The 21553-nt window shown below is 44.9% G+C and overlaps 1 protein-coding gene and 1 long non-coding RNA gene across 2 annotated transcripts in view; both read left to right on the top strand.

The window, feature by feature from the left end:
• The window catches only part of LOC116056469 (ubiquinol-cytochrome-c reductase complex assembly factor 1), a 20888-nt gene extending 1086 nt beyond the window's left edge, over nucleotides 1-19802 (top strand). Inside the window, exons 2-9 of the mRNA XM_031308597.2 lie at nucleotides 476-574; nucleotides 4477-4584; nucleotides 7492-7564; nucleotides 8423-8480; nucleotides 9008-9116; nucleotides 17928-18005; nucleotides 18111-18224; nucleotides 19107-19802. Coding sequence (XP_031164457.1) covers nucleotides 476-574; nucleotides 4477-4584; nucleotides 7492-7564; nucleotides 8423-8480; nucleotides 9008-9116; nucleotides 17928-18005; nucleotides 18111-18224; nucleotides 19107-19241 — 774 coding nt within the window. The 3' untranslated portion in view covers nucleotides 19242-19802. The remainder of the gene's footprint in view (nucleotides 1-475; nucleotides 575-4476; nucleotides 4585-7491; nucleotides 7565-8422; nucleotides 8481-9007; nucleotides 9117-17927; nucleotides 18006-18110; nucleotides 18225-19106) is intronic.
• The window catches only part of LOC116056471, a 25242-nt gene extending 4742 nt beyond the window's left edge, over nucleotides 1-20500 (top strand). Inside the window, exon 2 of the long non-coding RNA XR_004897539.1 lies at nucleotides 19967-20500. This is a non-coding gene — a long non-coding RNA (uncharacterized LOC116056471). The remainder of the gene's footprint in view (nucleotides 1-19966) is intronic.
• The last annotated feature ends 1053 nt before the right edge of the window (nucleotides 20501-21553 follow it).

The raw sequence follows: 21553 nt of genomic DNA, 5'->3' as shown, positions 1-21553 counted from the left end.
CTGTCTGTATCTCTCTGTATGTGTGTGTGTGTGTGTGTCTCTGTGTGTGTGTGTGTGTGTGTGTGTGTGTATATATGTATATCTTTGTCTGTCTGAATCTGTGTGTCTTTGCCTGTCTGTATCTCTCTGTATGTGTGTGTCTCTGTGTGTGTGTGTGTGTGTGTGTGTGTGTGTATCTTTGTCTGTCTGTGTGTGTGTGTGTGTATCTTTGTCTGTCTGTATCTGCCTGTGTGTGTGTGTGTGTGTGTGTGTGTGTGTGTGTGTATCTGTTTTTATCATCAACCCCCAACAGAACCAACCCAGAACTGTTAGTTTAAACAAATGCGGTTGCAAGTGTAGTTGTACCTTTCCTAACCCCACGCAGACAGCGTTTCCTGCAGTATAATAATGATGGTAACAATGTGAACGGTAGCCGACCCTAGTTGAAAGCTTCTCATGTCCTACTGTAATGTCTCCTCTCTCTGTCTCCGTCCAGGTTGTGGATCAGGAAGCCTGTTGTGTCAGAGCTTGCCAACTGGCCAGAGTCCCCTCTCCGTGTTTAAAACCATGTCGGACACTGCACACCACAACACAGGTAACACCACCCACGTTCACACAATAGGAAGCCGATTTTAGAAACACGGATGTAGGGGTTGTCAGTAGCAGGCTGGAGAGACGACTTAATCACGATGAAACTTGGTGGAAGAGTGTAGCACGGGTCGAGGAAGAGCCTGTTATATTTTGGAGTTGATGTGAATCCCGGAAGCGGGTACGCAAATTATTTTTCTCTTTCGTTCGCACTGCGCGATGGGGGCATTTGTGCTGCATTCATTCATGTGGTGTCGGAAAAAAATCAGTGAAATGAGTTACTGGCTGGGAACATTTCCACTGCATTGACATAGTGAGGTGAGGGATTGCCTTTGTGGAGGTCTGTGCTCTCTTGGGTGCCCTTCTGGTTAAATATGTAATGCATTTACTCTCCATACATGCACATATTCCTTAAACGGTAACTACTGTTTTTTTTTTTTTTAACCTGGATCCTATTTTCTTTCATACATATAGCTTTCTGATTCATCCACATTCCACTATAACACGAGCTGCAATCTGGGTACAAGTGCAGCTTTAGCTTAACTTGCAGACTTGTCACTTGCTTCCAAGACACCTTGATGACAGCCGTGCTCCACCCTCAACCTTTAGCCATCTTGCCATCTTGAACCAGGCAGCCTTTTTGACTCACAGTACATTGTCATACTCATACAGTGACCAAAATTATCAAGTTTTTTTGGTATTATCGCGCCTTTTTAAAGTTTATTTTTTGGGCATTTTCAGCCTTTATTTTGACAGGACAGAAGAAGACATGAAAGGGGAGAGAGAGGGGGGAATGACATGCAGCAAAGGGCCGCAGGTCGGAGTCGAACCTGCTGCGTCGAGGAGTGCACCTCTGTATATGGGCGCCCTGCTCTACCACCTGAGCTATCCGGGCACCCTGTCGCGCTTTAAAAAGTGTTCAATATGTTCAGAAAGCACTGATAGGCCTACACAAGCTGTAATAGTTTCAAAAAGTGTAACAGTGTTTATTATATTACAGAAATATAGGCCAAACCTTATCAAAAAGTGCAACTTTCTACATCAAAGGAATTGACATATTGGCGCCTTTAGCACGTTCTGCAGACAGGATATCGATCTTCCATCAACTGTCCTTGGGAATTCTTATAATAACCAAAACATGCCCACGCTTCAGACTTAGTCCTCTTAAGGCCGTTTTATAGTTGTGCGTAGAATCAAAGGTGTACCCCCGCACACCCCTCTACGTCTACGCCGGACCCTCCCCCGTAGACTGACGTGCACCTCTCGAAAAATGTAACTACACGTCGCGGCCGCGCACGTCGCTCGGCCGTGGCTTGGTAGCGTTGCATTTCCCCTCCGACTCATTTCCTTTAGGAAAACAACAAACGTGGAAAGGAAACACCACACGCGGTACACAAAGTCCCACGCGGGACACGATCCCCGGTCTCCTGGTTGAAATTCCTGTCTTTGACCCATCCACCACCCTGACCAACCTCTACGCGGATTTTCGCCCTTTCATACTACTCGCTACGGCGTCAATTCACACGCAATCGCAAGGTAATGTAAGTCAATGGAGGCAAGTTGGAGGCTACGCAGTGCGCTCGCGCGGCAACTTCAGGACACACATGAAGCTGGGAAGGATTAAACACGCGGCTTCCACACCGTGGTAATCCACCGTGATAATAATGACATTTTAAATGAAAACGTTAATTGTTATCGTCAATATTTTTACTGTGGTTTACTGTTACACCCCTATTACAAACATTTGACAACAAACATTTAGTTGTTTTGTTGTTTGCTCCCCCTACATACTGCCTATGCAAATAATAATTGTACTGGAAAAATAAAATAAAAAAGAAGTATCTACAGGGTTCATACGTTTTGAAAAAACCTGGAAAAGTTACATATAATGTCGACTGACATTTTCAGGAAAACATACTCATGGAAATTTGCCAAAAAGTCATTGGTTAAAATGCATCTGAACCCTGTATCTATTCCCTACATGTATACAGGGTATAGTACCAAGTAGGTGATGAAGTACTTACCACTCAGCTCAGTGAGAGTATTAGGGGTCTTTCGCGATATGTCGCAGCTTTTTGCTATGTGTTTACTGCGGCAGTTGGTATATGATATTGCACGATATATTGTGCAGCAAATCAGTTCAGGAAGCGGTATTGGTACCAATGTTTGGAGCGATACCCAGCCCCACTGTGGGGTAACTGGGGTCACGGAGGCAGTAATGAAACTGTCAGGGCATGAAGACAACATGCAGCTTAGAATAGGTCAGTATATTAATTTACTCAACAGCTGCGCTCAGCCAGTAAAGGCCACGCTCCCCAGGTGTGTGTCGTCACACTGGGGTGTGTGCTTGTGTCCCTGTGTGTGTGTGTGTGTGTGTGTGTGTGTCAGAGAAACTGTGTGTTGTTGATGTAATGAGGGTCATAGAGTGTATACACAGAGAATATCAAGGCGTAGTTTCCCCTCATGCTGTGTCATCTCTGCCAAGGCTTCTTTCATTCTCTCGCCCTCGTCTTTCTTCGCCTTTCCCCTCGCTCTTTTCTTTCACTCTCCTACTTCAAAAACGCCTCTAATCTTAAGGCTGATTTACGGTAGCAGAGCCCACGCCGTGGCCTGCACAAGTGGAGGATTTATTTTATACTTGTGCGCTGGTGTGTGAGCGAGTGTGTGTGTGTGTGTGTGTGTGAGCGAGTGTGTGTGTGTGTGTGTGTGTGTGTGTGTGTGTGTGTGTGTGTGAGCGTGTGTGTGTGTGTGTGTGTGTGTGTGTGTGAGAGCGAGTGTATGCGAGTGAGCAAGTGTGTGAGTGAGTGTGCAAGTGTGTGAGCGAGTGTATGCGAGTGAGCAAGTGTGTGTGTGTGCGTGTGAGTGAGTGAGTGTGCGTGTGAGCGAGTGCGTGTGAGCGAGTGTGCGTGTGAGCGAGTGCGTGTAAGGGATTTTGTGTGTGTGTGTGTCACAGAGAGTGACAGGGATTAGACTCCGGCGGTGGAGACAGAGAAACAAAGTGTCTCCCCTGTTCTTTCTGACCTTCTGACTCATAAAGCTGTAGCAGGAGAAGTTAACCCTCTCCTTCATCTCAACTTGTTCATGGCGAAGGAGAACCTGGATATAAGTAGGGGGAAATGTGACACTACCACAGATGTTGTGTACGTACTAGGGATGCACCGAATCCAGATTTTTGGGGTTCGGCTGAATACCGAATCCACTGGGTAAGAATCTGCCAAATCCGAAACTGAATACCGAATCCTCGTCCCATCCTCAGTCCATGAACACAGTGAACACATTAATGAAGTAAACAGTGACTGTCCTTCCTTTGCCGTACCTGAAGTTGCTGCATTCTGGCTGCTGTCTGTAGATTCCTTCATGCACAACTCGTATTCTTCCGGATGTTTCATACCAGATGTTGTAACAGCGGTGATGTGTATTGTTTAGGGTCCTTGCCACCATGTAGCTGGACTTGAATGGCCTTCTTTTGACTGAAAGTACTGCCAAACTACACTTTTTCTGCTACAGAGTTCCATTTTCACTTTCTCACAGCCTACTGCATTGAACGCTCCACCTACCTAAACACCTTCCCGTAATCAACGGCGGCGTCATTACGTCGACCAGCGTAGCACGCGTAGTGCAAGCGTAGGGTTCAGTGGGGAAAAAACCAAACCCCGTCAAAAAAGCCCAATATTCGTCGAATCCTGGATTCGGTGCGTCCCTGGTACGTACCTACAGCCTAGATTCAATGCAGAACCCTAAATCAGGCTTTATCCTTCTGTCTTTATCCCTCATCTTTCCCTCCTTTCTTCTGTCCTCCTTTCGCTCTTACATTTCCCGTCTGTTGTGACCTCTCACACTTTGTTCTTCTCTCTCACCCCTGTTTTTTCATCCTGCCCTCACTGGTTTTTTCCACTTCTCGCCCTCCAGCTCTGCAACGTGAAAGAGACGCCCCAGCACACGGAGGAAGAAGTCGGGGCCTTCACCAAGCTCATTGAGGCCATGGGCTTCACCGGACCGCTCAAATACAACAAATGGGTGAGTGATGGTGGGATGGACCGGGGGGGGAGTAAAAAGGATTGGGAAGTGGAGGGACAAAGGTAGGGAGCGAGATTGCAAAATTAGGAAGAGGTGATCTGGGAAAGAAAAACTGGCCTCTGAACTTTTTAGGACACATTGTGTAACAGGTGCGAACACGAGCGGGATTAATGAAAGACAGAGAGTTAAGGGCCATCACACAACTATTTAGCAACAGTTAGTAACCGTTGAAAATAGGGGCAAGGTTACACGATTTTAGCTACATTGAACGCGTAACGTATGCGGACCGTTTGCGGAGCGTGTCTGCCGCGCAATGTATCTTGGGAAACATCGGTCCTGTTTATCGGCAGTTTAAATTTATGTTTATGATCCATTTCTGTGTGAAAGGGCCGCACACGCCTCGCGTGAAATATATAAATAGAAGACGGTCCTGTTTTTACGCCTGTCGAGCGGATCTCCGCGGAGCATAAGCAGCACTACGCGCTGCTCTCTGCCGGTGTCGCCAGTTTCATTGATTATAGTGAAAGAGTAGTTTTGGAACGTACGCCTCAACGTAGCCGGCCCGCTAAGTTAAAATGAATTGAACTTTTAAGGCGAGGAACAAGCGGTTCCCGGCGACCATCTGCACCGTCCGCACTGAATCTACACGCTGAACGCAAGAAGCACGAAACCCGTTTCAGTCACTTCAGAGAATATAATTAGTATGTCAGTATAGGAAAGTTTGCCGGATGTGTAAAATGTCAACATCCTAAGAATTGCGCCAATTAGTACATGCCCAAAATGGGTTACCTTTAGTCTAAAAGTAACATTGATATTATCTGGCTAAAGTTATTGGATTTTAATTGTGGAGTTGATTATTTTAACCTAGCTCTAATCCACAAATCAACACAAACACACATGGACAGACATGATGTAATGTTCACATAATGCTGCCGTTGGATTGAGCTGAGCGCTGCAGGGGCATTGTTTTGTCAAGTTAACTGACGTGGATTTAGTTCATTGCTTAAATACCTCATTAACTTGTATTTTGTGGTGATTGTGAACCACATCAGTAGTTTCTGTTATTACGGTAAGAAATGCACTTTGTATTGCGTCATTTATTAACCATCACCCGACTACTGAGTGTCAACACTTCTAATAATCGAGGAAATTGCTGTTGGCAGGATGGCCATTGAATCATAAAAGTGCTGTTAATATTGTTCTGCTTTTTCTGGTGACGTCCATTGCATCACTCGTAGTGAGCGTCGATGTCCAAGAACGCACACATCAGTAAAGCGTAAACATTCACAGGCACGGCATGGTGTGGTTATGTGCAGGGTTTTGTCCAAAGGAGGTGGCGTGTGTGTGGAGGAATGTGTGTTGCTGTGCCATGTTGCAGAGTGTCGGGCTCCACGCCGGCTCGGCAACGTTTTGGCACGAGCAGCGGACAAACCTCTGACCTCATGCCTCCGTTTCTGCTCCCAGGGCTGTGTGTTGCCTTCTGGATTCTTGCTTTCTGAACTGTGTCCCAGTCTATGTAAGCCTATAAAGAGAATTAAAAAGTGAGACAGGTGGGGGAGACCGGCCCATTCTGGGGACGGCAAGGATCGCGTGCGGATTACGTGTTTAGAGCGACGGCTTATTCATTGTCGCACACTAGCGTCCTAAAATCTCCTATTTTATCTGCTTTTATATTTTCAGGGCCCTATTTTAACGATTTAAGCGCACGGCGTGAAGCGCCTGGCGCAGGTGTGTTTAGGGCGTGTACGAATCCACTTTTGCTAGTTTGACAGCGGAAAAAAGGCTCTGTGCACTGAGCGCATGGTTCTAAAGGGTTGTACTTGGTGTCTTCATTAATCAGGTGTGTTTTGGGTGTAACATGCAATCAACCAATCGCAGCGCAAAGCCCGACGCATGTGTCTTTTGCTAGTTTAAGACCGACCCAGATGTCCATTTCCTGTCCAGCGACCCGAGTCGCTTAAATAGCAAATGCACCTGCGCCCATGGGCGTGCTGGTCTTACAGGGAGGTGTGTTCAGGTGCATTCTGGGCGTGCTGGTCTTACAGGGAGGTGTGTTCAGGTGCATTCTGGGCGTGCTGGTCTTACAGGGAGGTGTGTTCAGGTGCATTCTGGGTGTGCTGGTCTTACAGGGAGGTGTGTTCAGGTGCATTCTGGGTGTGCTGGTCTTACAGGGAGGTGTGTTCAGGTGCATTCTGGGCGTATTGCTATCTTGAGGCAGCGGGAAGTGATCGCGCCATTGACCAACAAAAACCTGGTCTAAAGTCAATAACGCAGCATTTCATTGTTATTTTAACAGCAAATTAGTAAAATGCTCGTGCACAGCGCGCTCACACTATGCTTGTTACACACACAGGGATGCACAGCAGCACACACACATGCAAAAAATGACAAATAAAAATATTACGGTGCAAATCCTCCATCATAATAGCAATGATCCAAGGTCCAAAGGGAATGGGAGATGACCTCTGATTGGTTTATTACACGTTACGCCCAAAACACACCTCTGATTAATGAAGACACTAAGTACAACCCTTTAGAGCCTTTTTTCTGCCGTCAAACTAGCAAAAGTGGACGTGCGCTTAGATCGTTAAAATAGGGCCCTGTTTTTTATTTTTATTTTTTTAAGATTATATTAGATTTTTTTGGGCTTTTCCGCCTTTAATTGATAGAGACGAGAGAGAGAGAGAGAGAGAGAGAGAGAGAGAGAGAGAGAGAGAGAGAGAGAGAGAGAATGCAGGAAATCATCACAGGTCGGACTCGAATCCTGGACCTCTACGTCGAGGCATACACCTCTCAGTGTATGTGCCCCTGCTCTACCCACTGAGCCAACCCGGCCACAAATAGGGCCCTTTCTATTAAAGATGTTTATGATGTTACTGATTCCCCCCCCCCTCTTTGTCTTCACAGAAAATCAAGATTGCTGCCTTGCGCATGTACACATGCTGCGTGGAGAGAGTCAATTACGACGAGTTCTTTGACAGTAAGTGAAGAGCAGCAGCAAAACAGGAAACAGAGGAAACTGTTGACAATACACACAGTGAAGAAGGAAGTCATTTAACAGAGCCTGGTTTGACTTGAAACCAGACGATACATAAGAGCCAGTAGGTGGTAGTTTGGTCTGCTGACCTTAGGGCCTTCAGGCCATTATTTCGGATAGGAAGATAACATATACGCCTTAATTATCATAATATTACAATGAATACAACAAAGTTGCGAATGCCCCTCCCAGCAGTGCCTAAAAAGAAACTATATTGCACACATCGGTATATAACATAAAAGCACACACACACACACACACACACACACACGGAGACACACAAACACAGAGACACACACACTCGCACACAGACACACACACACACACACACACACACACAGAGACACACACACACACACACACACACACACACACACACACACAGAGACACACAAACACAGAGACACACACACAGACACACACACACACACACACAGACACACACAGAGACACAGACACACACACACGGAGACACAGACAGACAGACGCACACACACGCACGCACGGGGCATACACCTAATAATATATATATATTGCACAGATCTTAATTGGGCTGGACCCGAATATTTGGATTTTTGTCCGTTTGGTAGGTGGTGGATTTTAAATTTTGAGATTTGAATATGCGTTTTTTGTTGTTTTTCTTTTTCCTTCAATACTGTCGTATCAGCTCTTATTTGTGTAGTGCTTTTCTTATAGTCCTTACAGACACTTGGACACTACGATAAAACCAGCATGTTGAGTAGAAACAAAGATGAGAATACACACGTGAGTGTTGTAACGCTGCGTCTTTGTTTGTTCCAGAGTGCTCCCTCCCCGACACACTCAACTCTTGGTTCTTGGTAGCGCAGCTACATGTGTGGTGAGTCTTTTACACGCACACACACACACACACACACACACACGGACGGACGGATGCACACACATACATTGGGGCTGCAGCTAATCGATTATTCTCATTGTCGATTATTGTGCGGATTATTTCCTGGATGAATGGATGAGTTGTTTTGTCTCTAAAATGTCAGAAAATGGTGAAAAATGTGGATCAGAGTTTCCCAAAAAGCCCAAGATGACGTCCTCAGATGTCTTGTTTTGTCCACAACTCAAAGATCTTCAGTTTGCTGTCACAGAGGAGAGAAGACACTAGAAGATATTCACATTTAACAAGCTGACATCAGAGAAGTTTTTATTACTCAAACCGATGAATCAATTATCAAAGTAGTTGGTAATTCATTTGAGTAGTTGACAACTAACGGGTTCATCTTTGCAGCCCTAATACACATACTACGGCTCTTTGTCTTCCCTTCTGTCCCTGTCTCCTGATCCCATCGGTCTTATTTTTCTTCACGTCGATCCTCGTTCTCTCTCCCTGTGTGTTTCCTCTGTTAGGATGTGTTTGGTGCGGATGCGTCAGGAGGGCCGAGAAGGGAAGTACATGTGCCGTTACATCGTCCACTCCATGTGGGAGGACGTGGAGCAGAGGAGCAAAATCATGGGGGTAAGGGTGTGTGTGTGCATCTGTGTGTGTGCATCTGTGTGTTTCTGCGTGCGTGTGCATCTGTGTTAGGGTTGTGCCGATGGACGATGTCATCGTCCGTCGTGATGGCTGGCCCTCCACCCTGTCAGACACACACTAATCCTAGTCGCAGACGCTGGACGGGAAATTGACAACTGCGTAGGTCTTAAACTAGCTAAGACACTTGCGTCGGGCTTTGGGCTGCGCTGCGCCAGGTGCAAGATATGGCCCCTTAAGTGGAAGCTACCTTTTCCCCCCTTACGTGCAACCTATTTGTGAAAAAGACCATCGCTCTGAGCAGACTGGATTGGCTGTTAGTGATACATTCTCTCTCTCTCTCCCTGTCAGTTGTAGCTCGCTCTACCTGCTAGTGGACACAGCGGTCTCGAGCGAGAGAGAAAAGGCGTTAACGCTATCACACTTTCCTTTCTCCCCTCATCGGACTAAGTTTGTGGACACTACTGTGTGCGTGCATCAATAAGGAAGTCTGATGTCCTGTGGGTACGGGACGATGTTATACAGGATTTATGAATGTACGTTAGCAACAGCAGGCGAATTCACGAGGGTGCTATTTTACGTGTGAGGTAATATTGCGCATCTGTTCATGTGCGCTGCAAGAGTTATGTTTCTGTTTATTGAATGCGTTATTCGGTGCAAACATAACGGAGAATGCAGTTTAATCTCAGTAATGATGGTATATTAGGTTACTACTGTCGCTCTGTTGAAGGCAAACGTCTCACTGTGCTGTCGCTACGCAGATCACGGACATCTGATTGACTTTACTGCACCGTAGTTCAATGAAAGTAGGTCAAGTTGTAAAAAACTGCCCCTACCAGCAGGGCAGCATAGCCATCTGATACTGTCTATTTACAGAGGGCATTTAAATGTAGCCTATGTCTGATTGTTTCTATGTTTACTCTTAGCCCATAGTAATAGAGAAAAAGATTTATGTAAACACACACACACACACACACACACATCGTCAACTGCCAATTTAGGGGACATCGCCCAACCCTGATCTATGTGTCTCTGCGTTCGTGTGCGTTCTTCTGCCTGCGTGTGTGTGGCTCCATCCGGTCATTTGGCAGGATCATATAACACCATAAACACATGTTGTACGTGCATTACATTACACTACACGTACAGCCTGATGCACAGCATGCCTGTGGTCACACACAGGGCGAGTGTTTCCTTAACATAGCACCCTTAATCTGATATCTGTACACCAGTTATATGTGCTGGTGGAAAGTTTCACCCACGGTGTTTACAGATGGTGACAAAATGTGAATGAGTTTTCTTGTTGAGTCCATTTTTAGAGTCTGGAACAAAACATTTGTACTCTAATTTTGGATTTTGCTGAGCTATTAAAGTTCCCTTCAAACTTTCAGAAAACACAACTTACTTTGATTTCCATTGTTGATTAATCTGGTGATATTTCTGTTGATTTATCAGTTGAACGTTTTGTCTATGAAACATCATGAAAACTAACGTGTGTGTGTGTGTGTGTGTGTGTTAGGGCGGCAACTAACGATTATTTCTATATTTTCTGGATGAACGGATGAGTTGTTTGGTCTCTAAAATGTCAGAAAATGGTGAAAAATGTGGATCAGTGTTTCCCAAAGTCCCGAGATGACGTCCTCAAATGTCTCGTTTTGTCCCCAACTCAAAGATATTCAGTTTCCTGTCACAGAGGAGAGAAGAGACTAGAAGATATTCACATTGAACACGCTGAAAGCAGAGAAGAGTCACTGTTTTTATGTAAAAGAAATGACTCAAACCGATTTAATCGATTATCAAAATAGTTGGTAATTAATTTAATGGTTGACAACTAATCGATTCATCTCAGCAGCTGAAATCTGACTGTGGCAAAGAGGTTTCTCTCAATATAACAAACCCCATCACACAAAAACATCTGTTAAACACGAGCTGTGCGACTGGTTATTTTCAGCATTTCAACTCCCAGGTCCCTGATTGGTTGTAGCGCTTTCCAAAATGTAGCAGTGCTTGGTTTTGCTCCATCTGACAACAACTGAATGTCATTCTGTTGAATAAATATTCATTATTCTAGAAACATTTCCGCCTCGGGCTGATGCAACCGTGCATTTAAGTTTTAAGCCGTTGCATGCTACATAGGATGCAGGTGTTTTTTTTTTTTTTTGTTTATTTAAAGGTTCACATCAGCATAATTGTGCCAACAGTTGTCGAGCAGAAAGTGAAGTCAGATCCCCGGGGAGGCCGCCTGGCTGCGGTCACCGTGTCCACAGAGTTGGTCCTCTATTCTTTCTCAGTGGAGCAGCTCCAGGAAGTGTCGCTCATTGACATCACAGACTTAAATCTTGGCTTCTGGTCGCTCGTAGCTTTCAGAGAGACCTTCTCATGCTTAAATTATACTGGAATTAAGTCTCAGCGACGTTCGTAGGGGAAAACATACTTTAGTTACCTGTGTATTTGTCTTTGTCTTATTTAAATTTGTGTGTGTGTCTGTGCGTGTGTGTGTGTGTGCGTATGTGTGTGCGTGTGTGTGTGTGTGTGTGTGTGTGTGTGTGTGTGTGTGTTTGCGGGCCAGAATATTATACCGTCACTGAACACTCAATGCAGTTTACTATCAAAGTTGACAGTAACTGTAAACTTGAAAAATAAGAGTCAAAATACATAAAAGTGCCCTCTGAAAACATTACTATTACTACTTTATGATAGGGATGCACCGATTGGGAAATTCTGGGCCGATACCGATGTTTAACATAACAACTTGGCCGATGGCCGATGCCGATGTTTTTTCTTTTTGTTATTTATTCCTTCTTTTGTGCCACGGAAACATACAAGTCTTTCGGCTCTTGATCACACTATCCTAGAATGAGCACAAATTCAATCAGACCAATTTATGAAACAAAAACAACCTTTAATGTCACTTTCTGGTTGACATTAGTTATAACCTTATTTATGACAAGTTCTTTTCTGAAAAATAACATTCAAAAACCTTTGACTGCTAACTAATCAATGAAAAGATTGTTTCAGTACATTGCCCAACAAACTTATTTGAGTGGTTTTAGCCTGATAAACAAAAACTTAAATCAATGAGATTATTTTGGCCCAATAAAAAATATTTTTCTGATAAATAAAAAAAAATACAAGTGTAAATGCAAAAACAAGTGAAATAAATAACATTATTAAAATAAATAAATTGTTATTCATAAATACAAACATAAATAGGGCTATCTTTCACCTTGTGTATTTCTCATACAGAATAAAACATTACAGAGTTTCAGAACTCACAGGCTGGATCATGAGGGCATCTTTTAAAAGAAAAACCGTACCTCCACTTCTGATCATTAATGACACATAAGTCACCTGCTGTATCTCTGGCCTACTTCTTAATAAGATGCATGTTTTTCTTTACAAAGATAAGCATCTCTGCCTTGTCACAGCAAAGCCTATTTCTCTTTTCGTCCAAGACATGAGACACAGAGCTGAATAACCGCTCACTCTCGGTGCTGGTGCATGGCGCACTAAGGTATTTGCGTGCCATTTGTGTGAGTTCTGGAAAACGCAGGTGGTTATTTCTCCAATAGCAGAGTGCGCTCTCACCTCTGGGAATAGTGGTCTCTGCCAGGAAAATACCCAGTTGTTGGGATACAGAGGTACTTGTCCTCTCTGGTCCATTTTCTTCCAGAATCTCCTCAAACACATCATGCAGGGAGGGCCCTGCTCTGTCGGATCGTTGCCTCTTGCGCTCTGTGTGATGTGCGCGCTCTCCATCGCGCGTCCCATCCTCTGCACCGGCAGCAGGCAACAGGTGTGCCTCAAGTATTTCTCGAGCGCGTTGTTTAACATCCTCATCAAAGTAACGATCCTTGCATCTGGGATCCAAATAGGTGGCAATGCAGAACATGGGATCATACTGGATTTGATCGAAGCGTCTATTTACAGCCTCTAATAATGAGGTCTTTGTTGTTTTAACGCCGTGGTCTGTGTCAGCCTGCTTACTCAGAAGACGTCTCAGGGCTGTCACAGAGGGGATGACATCTGCAGCTGATGCTTCTGATGAGCTAACTTCTCTCGTCAATTGTTCAAATGGGGAGAGGAGTGTTATAAAGTTTTCAATTAATTGCCACTGGTGCGCACTGAGAGTGGCCGGGAGGTCGTAGTCTGCGGCATATGTAGCAAGTGCGCGCTTTTGTTCCAGCAAGCTCTCCATCATATAAAATGTACTATTCCACCGAGTGGAAACATCTTGCTGTAGCCTTTTTGGTTTCATTCCCAACTGGATCTGCACAGCCTGGAGACGTGAATAGGCGAGGGGTGAGTGTTTAAAGTGGCCGGCGATTTTTCGGCAAATTGCCACAACATCCGTGAGGCTGCGCTGGCTAAAAACACCGTCATGAATAGCCAGTTGCAGTGTGTGCGCCATGCAGCCAAAAAAAAACACCACTGTCCATCATAGCTTTCGTCATATTCCTAGCATTATCTCTCACGACAGCATGCACTCTGGTTTTGTAGATTTTCCACGTCTGGAACATTTTCTCAAATGCCTCCGAGATGGCAGATGCAGAGTGGGTACCTGCGAACTCCTGGGAGTGCAACACTGCCTTCACCAGGTTGAAGTCCTTATCAATCCACTGTGCCGTGAGGCTAAGCATGCTCACAGGGCTTACATCTGAACTCCATATATCTGTGGTGAAACTGATTGCAGCGATGTCGCAAGCCAGTAGCTCATGAATGTGCGTGGCCACAATGTTGTGGATTTCGGGGAGACAGACCTCGGCAAAGTGGCGCAGGCTCGGCAGCGTGTAGCGTGGCTCCATAAACTTCATCAGACTCCGAAAACCCACGTCCTCCACTACAGAGAAAGGCTGGTCATCTAAAGCGATGAACTCCATCACCTTGTTTGTTATTTGTTTCGCTTTGGCGCTGTCTGGAGGCAGCTGTTTGGCTTTCTCAAACGCCGTGTCAATTGAAGTCTGAGTCTTACCGGGGGTTTGCGCTTTCTTGGCAGCTTCATTTTTCCGTCAGCTTGCAGGTAATCGCCGTACACCGCCTCCATTTGTTGTGTTAAATGATTTTCTAACAGCCCCCCCTCTTGAAATTTCAATGGAACACGTATTGCAAACTGCAAAACGCTGATCTTTCTCTGAAACTGTAAAATATTGCCACATGACCGCCATCTTCTTTGTTTAATCTAAGTTACTGAGGAGAGTGCACGGGTGCCCTCTTCCGTCTCGGTCTCTCCCCCCGCCCAAATAAAAAGAGGGAAAAAAAGTTTCTCCTGAGCACAGCGTTCATGACACATATAATCATCGGCGAATGTCATTTTTATTCCCCGATGGCCGATGGCAGTTAACGAGGCAAATATCGCCCGTTACCGATGTTCAGCCGATGCATCAGTGCATCCCTACTTTATGAATCATATGTATGATATATGCCGATACCGTTATATCTGTGGTCATTTTTATCGACCTGACCCTCAAGATGAGCAACAGAAGATGTTCAGTAGTCTTTTTGTTAATTTGATGTCGAGTCAAGGCGAAAGTCTTCCGAGTCATATTCTGGATCAACGGAAGTACATTTCCAGGATATTTCAATTTTATTTCTAATATCAAATTATAACAAGAGTTATTTTAAAGGTGCTCTAAGCGATGTCACACGTTTTTTAGGCTACAACATTTTTTGTCACATACAGCAAACCTCTCCTCACTATCTGCTAGCTGTCTGTCCCCTGAACACACTGTAAAAAAACATCTCCTCACTATCTGCTAGCTGTCTGTCCCCTGAACACACTGTAAAAAAACATCTCCTCACTATCTGCTAGCTGCCTGTCCCCTGAACACACTGTAAAAAAATGCGGTCTCTGTAGACAGCCCAGCCTCCACAAACGCCAACAAAAACAAACTGTGCCAACCTGCACCACCAAACATAACAGGGGGTGGGGGTTGGCGGGGTTAGTGCGCGGAAGCACGGAAGGGATGGGGAGGGGACGGGATGAGGAGGAGGGAGGGGCGAGCTAGTCTCTATTTTATTTGAAAATACGTTGAACGTCAACAAGAAGTAACGTCACCCAACGTCGCTTAGAGCACCCTTAAGACATTTTACAGATAGAGTAGGTTTGGACCACACTATAATTTACAAGACCCAATCTTATTTTGTTTACAAGTTCTAGATGGAGTCTGGAGATGATGTGGGGTGCTTATTGTTTACTGTTTACATCTTACGTTACACACTTCTGGCTGTTTCAGCTAGCTCAGGGAAGAGACTGGATGAGACTAGGTGGTACAGCCTGAGACATGCACAATAATGTTATGCTTTCCCCTCCATTGTACCGAACCGTGGTGTCTGAACCGAGGTATGAACCGAACCGTGACTTCTGTGTACCGTTCTGCCCCTATTTGCGGCGTGCAAATTCTTTCCAAGTTCCTTCCTGAGACTATTCACCGCCGCTGCGTCCGGAGCTTAGCGGTTGTGATTGGTTGAAAGAAATGCAAACAACCCAGAGCGTTTTTTTTTCTTCCTCCCGTCCCAGTACATCTGTGGTTTAGCCGGACTTTACCCCACAGTGCTGTGGAGATAGAGCTGGCAATGAGAGGCTATCGGAGTCATGACTCATGCCCGACTCAAATCTAATTCATGTGACTCGAGTCCAGATCTTATAATTTGGGGAGATTTTCAATTGAACAACAGTTGGCTGTCGACATGATGAAACGGTCTGCCTGTATAGAAAAACATACAAGTCAAGTCACTTTAATTTACTTGTAAAATAATTTTTGTGGCAGCTTAACACTAAAAAAACCAAATCTACATGATCCATGATGTTAACCATGTAGGATGGTTGAACTGGAGCCAAGGTTCAGCGGGCTTTATGTATTTATGAGGTCTTTAGTTTTGCTCATTTTGCTCTGTGTGACAGAAAGAGGTCGGAGATGAGGAATTACAGTGTGGTTTGTTAGGTCACTCTTTGTGTGTGTGTGTGTTCGTGTTCGTGTGTTTGTTTGTGTGTGTGTCTCTGTCTGTGTGTGTCTGTCTGTTTGTGTATCTGTCTTTATATGTGTGTGTGTCTGTCTGTGTGTGTGTATCTGTCTCTATATGTGTGTGTGACTGTGTGTGTGTGTATCTGTCTCTATATGTGTGTGTGTGTGTGTGTCTGTCTGTGTGTGTATCTGTCTCTATATGTGTGTGTGACTGTCTGTGTGTGTGTGTGTTTGTTTGTATGCGTGTGTCTGTGTGTGTCTCTGTGTGTGTCTGTCTGTTTGTATCTGTCTCTATATGTATGTGTGTGTGTGTGTGTGTGTATCTGTCTCTATATGTGTGTGACTGTCTCTGTGTGTGTGTATCTGTCTCTATATGTGTGTGTGTGTGTGTATCTGTCTCTATATGTGTGTGTGTGTGTGTGTCTCTGTCTGTGTGTGTCTGTCTGTTTGTGTATCTGTCTCTATATATGTGTGTGTGTGTGTGTGTGTGTGTGTATGTATCTGTCTCTATATGTGTGTGTGTGTATCTGTCTCTATATGTGTGTGTGTGTGTGTGTATCTGTCTCTATATGTGTGTGTGTATCTGTCTCTATGTGTGTGTGTCTGTGTGTGTGTGTGTCTCTGTCTGTGTGTGTCTGTCTGTTTGTGTATCTGTCTCTATATGTGTGTGTGTGTGTGTGTGTGTGTGTGTATGTATCTGTCTCTATATGTGTGTGTGTGTGTGTGTGTGTGTCTGTCTGTCTCTATATGTGTGTGTGTGTGTGTGTGTGTGTGTGTATATATATATCTGTCCCTGTGTGTGTGTGTGTGTGTGTGTGTGTGTGTGAGTGTGTGTGAGTGAGTGAGTGTGAGTGTGTGCGCAGCACATGTATTTTTACAACACACACAACCAGGACCAGTGATTGGAGTGGCTCTTAGGTTTCATGCTAATTGTGGTTAGGAACAGTAAAAACATTGGTCATTTTCTCCACGTTCATAATGACCGCTGCAAACCAGCTGAAACCAACCACACTCCACAACGACTTCGCCGTCGTCCCTCATTTCACGGTGTGCTCGTTGTCTGCTTTAATAGACATAAAGACCCAATCACACAGTTAGTTTGCAATAACTTCCAAGTAGGGAACTGCATCCCGTACGTACAATGTGAGGCCGGCTGCCCGCTGGCTGCGTGGCGTGTCCGTTTTTATTTCGGCTCCCATGTTAACAGGTTAGATCTTACACACTGTCTGCGTGACACGCACGTCTCAGAAAACGCGTGCATGCTAGAAATGGGACCGACCGCTATTTTTCACGCGACACGCAAGTGTGTTGGAAGCGTTTCCAGGCAAAATAGAATACAAAAAGATGTTTATATGTCATTTTGACACGAATACATATTAATAAATGACATTTTGATGTTTGAAAGTCTCTAGGTTTTGACATAAATGCAGATATAAATGTAATAAAAAAAAGCCTATTTTGCCGTCAATACTGCCGACGTTGTCTTTGCTGTAATCAGATCAGTATATAAACAAACGTACAAACGCAAAAATATTGACAAAATAAAGTTGAAGAACATGCTATTATTTCATGTTATTAATGGGAAACATACATGTGTACAGACCAGGCTAGCAGCAGCGCCACAATCAGAATTTGAATGTGGCATCAGTGCCAAATGCTCAGTTATTTCTCCAAACCACAGTGTTCCAGAAGAGAGAGAGCCGAGTAAGAAGGAGGGGGTTGTCAGTCCAGCACTGCAGTGGATGAGAGGAATCTCCTCTTACAACTCCGTGTTCCACCTGTGTCTAATGTGCTTCGCTTTGATTTTTCTGTCTCTTTATATTATCATGTATAGATTGATGCCAGCCATAGGAAGGAAGGAATGAAAGCCATGACGGAGACGTTTTACGCAGCAATATTTGGATACGATGAGGTGAGAAATACTTTGTTTTACACACTCATACGGAAGCCATCGAAACGCTGAATCTCTTTGGTTTTACGGACTGAATGACTTGTGTGTGTGTGTGTGTGTGTGTAGGGAATCCTGTCTGACGACTGCGTGCTGGCAGCGGCTCTGTGGAGAAACCTGTTCAATTGCCAGTGTGATGACCCCAAACAGCTGGAGCTCATGGTGGAATACGTACGCAAACAGGTGGGTTCAGTCTGGGTTGTCCCGTTACTGGATGTGTGTGTGTGTGTGTGTGTGTGTTGACGTCGACCTTTGTCACATCACATTCTTCCTCTGCTTAGGGCTGCTGGATTATGTTTGGTTCGCACTTTCAGGTGTGAAAGCCGACTTAGACAAAAAACCATGGAAAAATCCAGTCCAGGTGGGAAACAGAACAACAAGTTACCCTTTCAGTAAAGGATCTGAATACTTCTTAAATCTAATCCTGGTCCATAGGAGACCAGAAGTCAGCTGCCAGTATCTGGAGAGTTTGCTACAACCCGACACTCTGTTCTGCCCGTTTCCGCCTCACTCTCACCCCCTGACCCCTCCTCTGAGCACTTTTCCTTACCCGCTAACCTCCTCACCTCCTCCCCTTTCTCCTCTGTATATTTTCTTTCCCTCCGTGAGATTGAAAACACTCTCCTGCTTTCAGAAACACCTGCAGGCTGCATCCGCTCACTTCCTTTCATCCCTTCTCTGCAGATTTCTGTTCCACTGTTTGCACCCCTCTCGTCCCCCCCACCCCCCCGCTCGTTTCATCTTCTCGTTTCTCGCTTTCCTTAATCTCTCGTGAGCCCAGAAGCAGCGCGTGGAGAGAACAAGCCACCGCTGTATCGGACAGACACGGACTGACGCACACACGCACGCACGCACGCACGCACGCACGCACGCACGCACGCAACAACAAAATGTTTTTGTGTTTGTATGTGAATGCGTGTGTGTTTCTATGTGTGTGTTATGGTGTGTTTAGCCTGCAGCAACCCCCGCCGCAGCCTAAACGTAAACTAAACTACCAAAGTTCAACATGAAAGGAAAGACCTGCGTTTGTGTGAACGCAGCCTCAACGTGTCCGTTTTTGTGCAGATGCAGTTCATCGACGCCCTGGACGGGGAGGACCTGATGCTGACCGGCGAGGTCAAGTGGCGCCCTCTGGTGGAGGAGAACGCGCAGAGCATCCTGAAGGTGGCCACGCCCACCTACAACGACACGGGACTGTGAGACGGACGCGGGACACACTCGGCTCTCCTCTCCTCCACAGTCCTCTTCTTCCTCTGACCTCTCCTTCCCCTCCCCGTCACTTTCTCTGTCACTTTGGTCGTCTCTCATACCTGTAACCATGTCACGTCTTAGGGCTGCAGCCAACCATTATGTTCATCGTCCATTCATCTGTGGATTATTTTCCAGGATGAATGGATGAGGTGTTCGGTCTCTGAAATGTCTGAAAACAGAGAAAAATGTAAGTCAGTGTTTCCCGAAGCCCAAGATGATGTAATCCATTCAGTTTACTGTCACTTTTGGAGTGAAGAAACTAGAAAATATACCAATATTTACCAAGCTATATATATATATATCTCTCCTCTCTGTCATATTTTAAATTGGACATGAGATCTGTTGCCGTAGCGTTCTCATCCTCTCCTGTATTTCCTTTTTTTTTTTTTCCTCTTCTTTACCCAAAACACAACTTCTTCCTCTCCTTACCTTCAGCTTCTGTCTCTGGACGCTCACTACAGGCAGGATTATCTTACACACAAACACACACACACACACACACACACACACACACACACACACACACACACACACACACAGAGACAGAGAGAGAGACAGACTGCTGTGGGCAAACACACGCATAGAAACACACAGGGACACACAGACACACACACACACACACACACAGACAGACAGACTGCTGTGGGCAAACACGCATAGAAACACACAGACAGACACACACACACACCCTTTCTTGTACATCAATCAATGAAACTAGCCGGTGTAAAACCAGGAGATGGCGTGCATCATCTTCCTCCATCGTTGGGTTTTGAGAGCCTCTGTCTCTTCCTCGCTGCAAACACTGAACTGTCAAGGGAAAAAGATCACACAAAGTTTAAAAAAACAAGACTGTATATTTTTCTCCGTTTTTTTTCCACAAATGCAACGCTCTCTGTATTTATAAAATATTTTCTATAAGCCTCCATGTTTACACTATTCCGCTGCAGAGGTGTTGGCTGAGACTTCTGTCACTGTGCGTTAAATAAAGTTTCTCTTTAAATAAGTGAAGTCAGGTGACAGGTTCTAAGAAACAAATGTCTCTCCGTCAGCGGTCTGTAGCTAAAATACCTCTGTACGTGTCTCTCTTCTCCCATGATGCTCTCGGACCCAAACAGGTCTCAGATTCATCACTGCGTTACAAAAACAAATGGGATTTATTTTCTTCTGTTTTTAAAAAGTGAATTAATAAAATGTTATCTGGACGTATACAACTGCTGAGCCTTGTTTTGTTGTCGTTCTTCTTTCTGGGACAGAAGGGGCTGAAAGCGTCTTTAAAGGTCCCATGACATGGTGTTCATTGGATGCTTTTATATAGGCCTTAGTGGTCCCCTAATACTGTATCTGAAGTCTCTTTTATATAGGCCTTAGTGGTCCCCTAATACTGTATCTGAAGTCTCTTTTATATAGGCCTTAGTGGTCCCCTAATACTGTATCTGAAGTCTCTTTTATATAGGCCTTAGTGGTCCCCTAATACTGTATCTGAAGTCTCTTTATATAGACCTTAGTGGTCCCCTAATACTGTATCTGAAGTCTCTTTTATATAGACCTTAGTGGTCCCCTAATACTGTATCTGAAGTCTCTTTTATATAGGCCTTAGTGGTCCCCTAATACTGTATCTGAAGTCTCTTTTATATAGACCTTAGTGGTCCCCTAATACTGTATCTGAAGTCTCTTTATATAGACCTTAGTGGTCCCCTAATACTGTATCTGAAGTCTCTTTATATAGACCTTAGTGGTCCCCTAATACTGTATCTGAAGTCTCTTTCCCTAAATTCAGCCTTGGTGCAGAATTACAGCCACTAGAGCCAGTCCCACAATGAGCTTTCCTTAGTATGTGCCATTTCTGTGTCTGTAGCTTTAAATGCTATTGAGGAGGTGGAGAGTGGGGGTGTGGCCTTGACCAACTGCCACTTTGCTTGTTTGCAAGCCATGATGTCTCTCTCTCATGGGTGGGCCAAATTCTCTGGGCGGGCAAAGCAGAGAAAGGGGAGGTAACCTTTCCCCTTATGACGTCATAAAGGGAAGATTCCAGATCGGCACATCTGAGCTTTCGTTTTCTCAAAGGCAGAGCAGGATACCCAGGGCTCGGTTTACACCTATCACCATTTCTAGCCACTGGGGGACCATAGACAGGCTGGGGGAACGCATATTAATGTTGAAAAACCTCATAAAGTGACATTTTCATGCCATGGGACCTTTAAAGCTCGCTGACTTCAACCGTGATCACATGACAGATCCTCCCAAATGTTTATCCCTTGTGT

The sequence above is a fragment of the Sander lucioperca genome, chromosome 6 (assembly GCF_008315115.2).
Source record: "Sander lucioperca isolate FBNREF2018 chromosome 6, SLUC_FBN_1.2, whole genome shotgun sequence".
In the NCBI taxonomy this organism is placed as follows: Eukaryota; Metazoa; Chordata; class Actinopteri; order Perciformes; family Percidae; genus Sander; species Sander lucioperca.
Note: the sequence above shows the minus strand (reverse complement) of the source record. Positions and strands in the feature narration are given on the sequence as shown.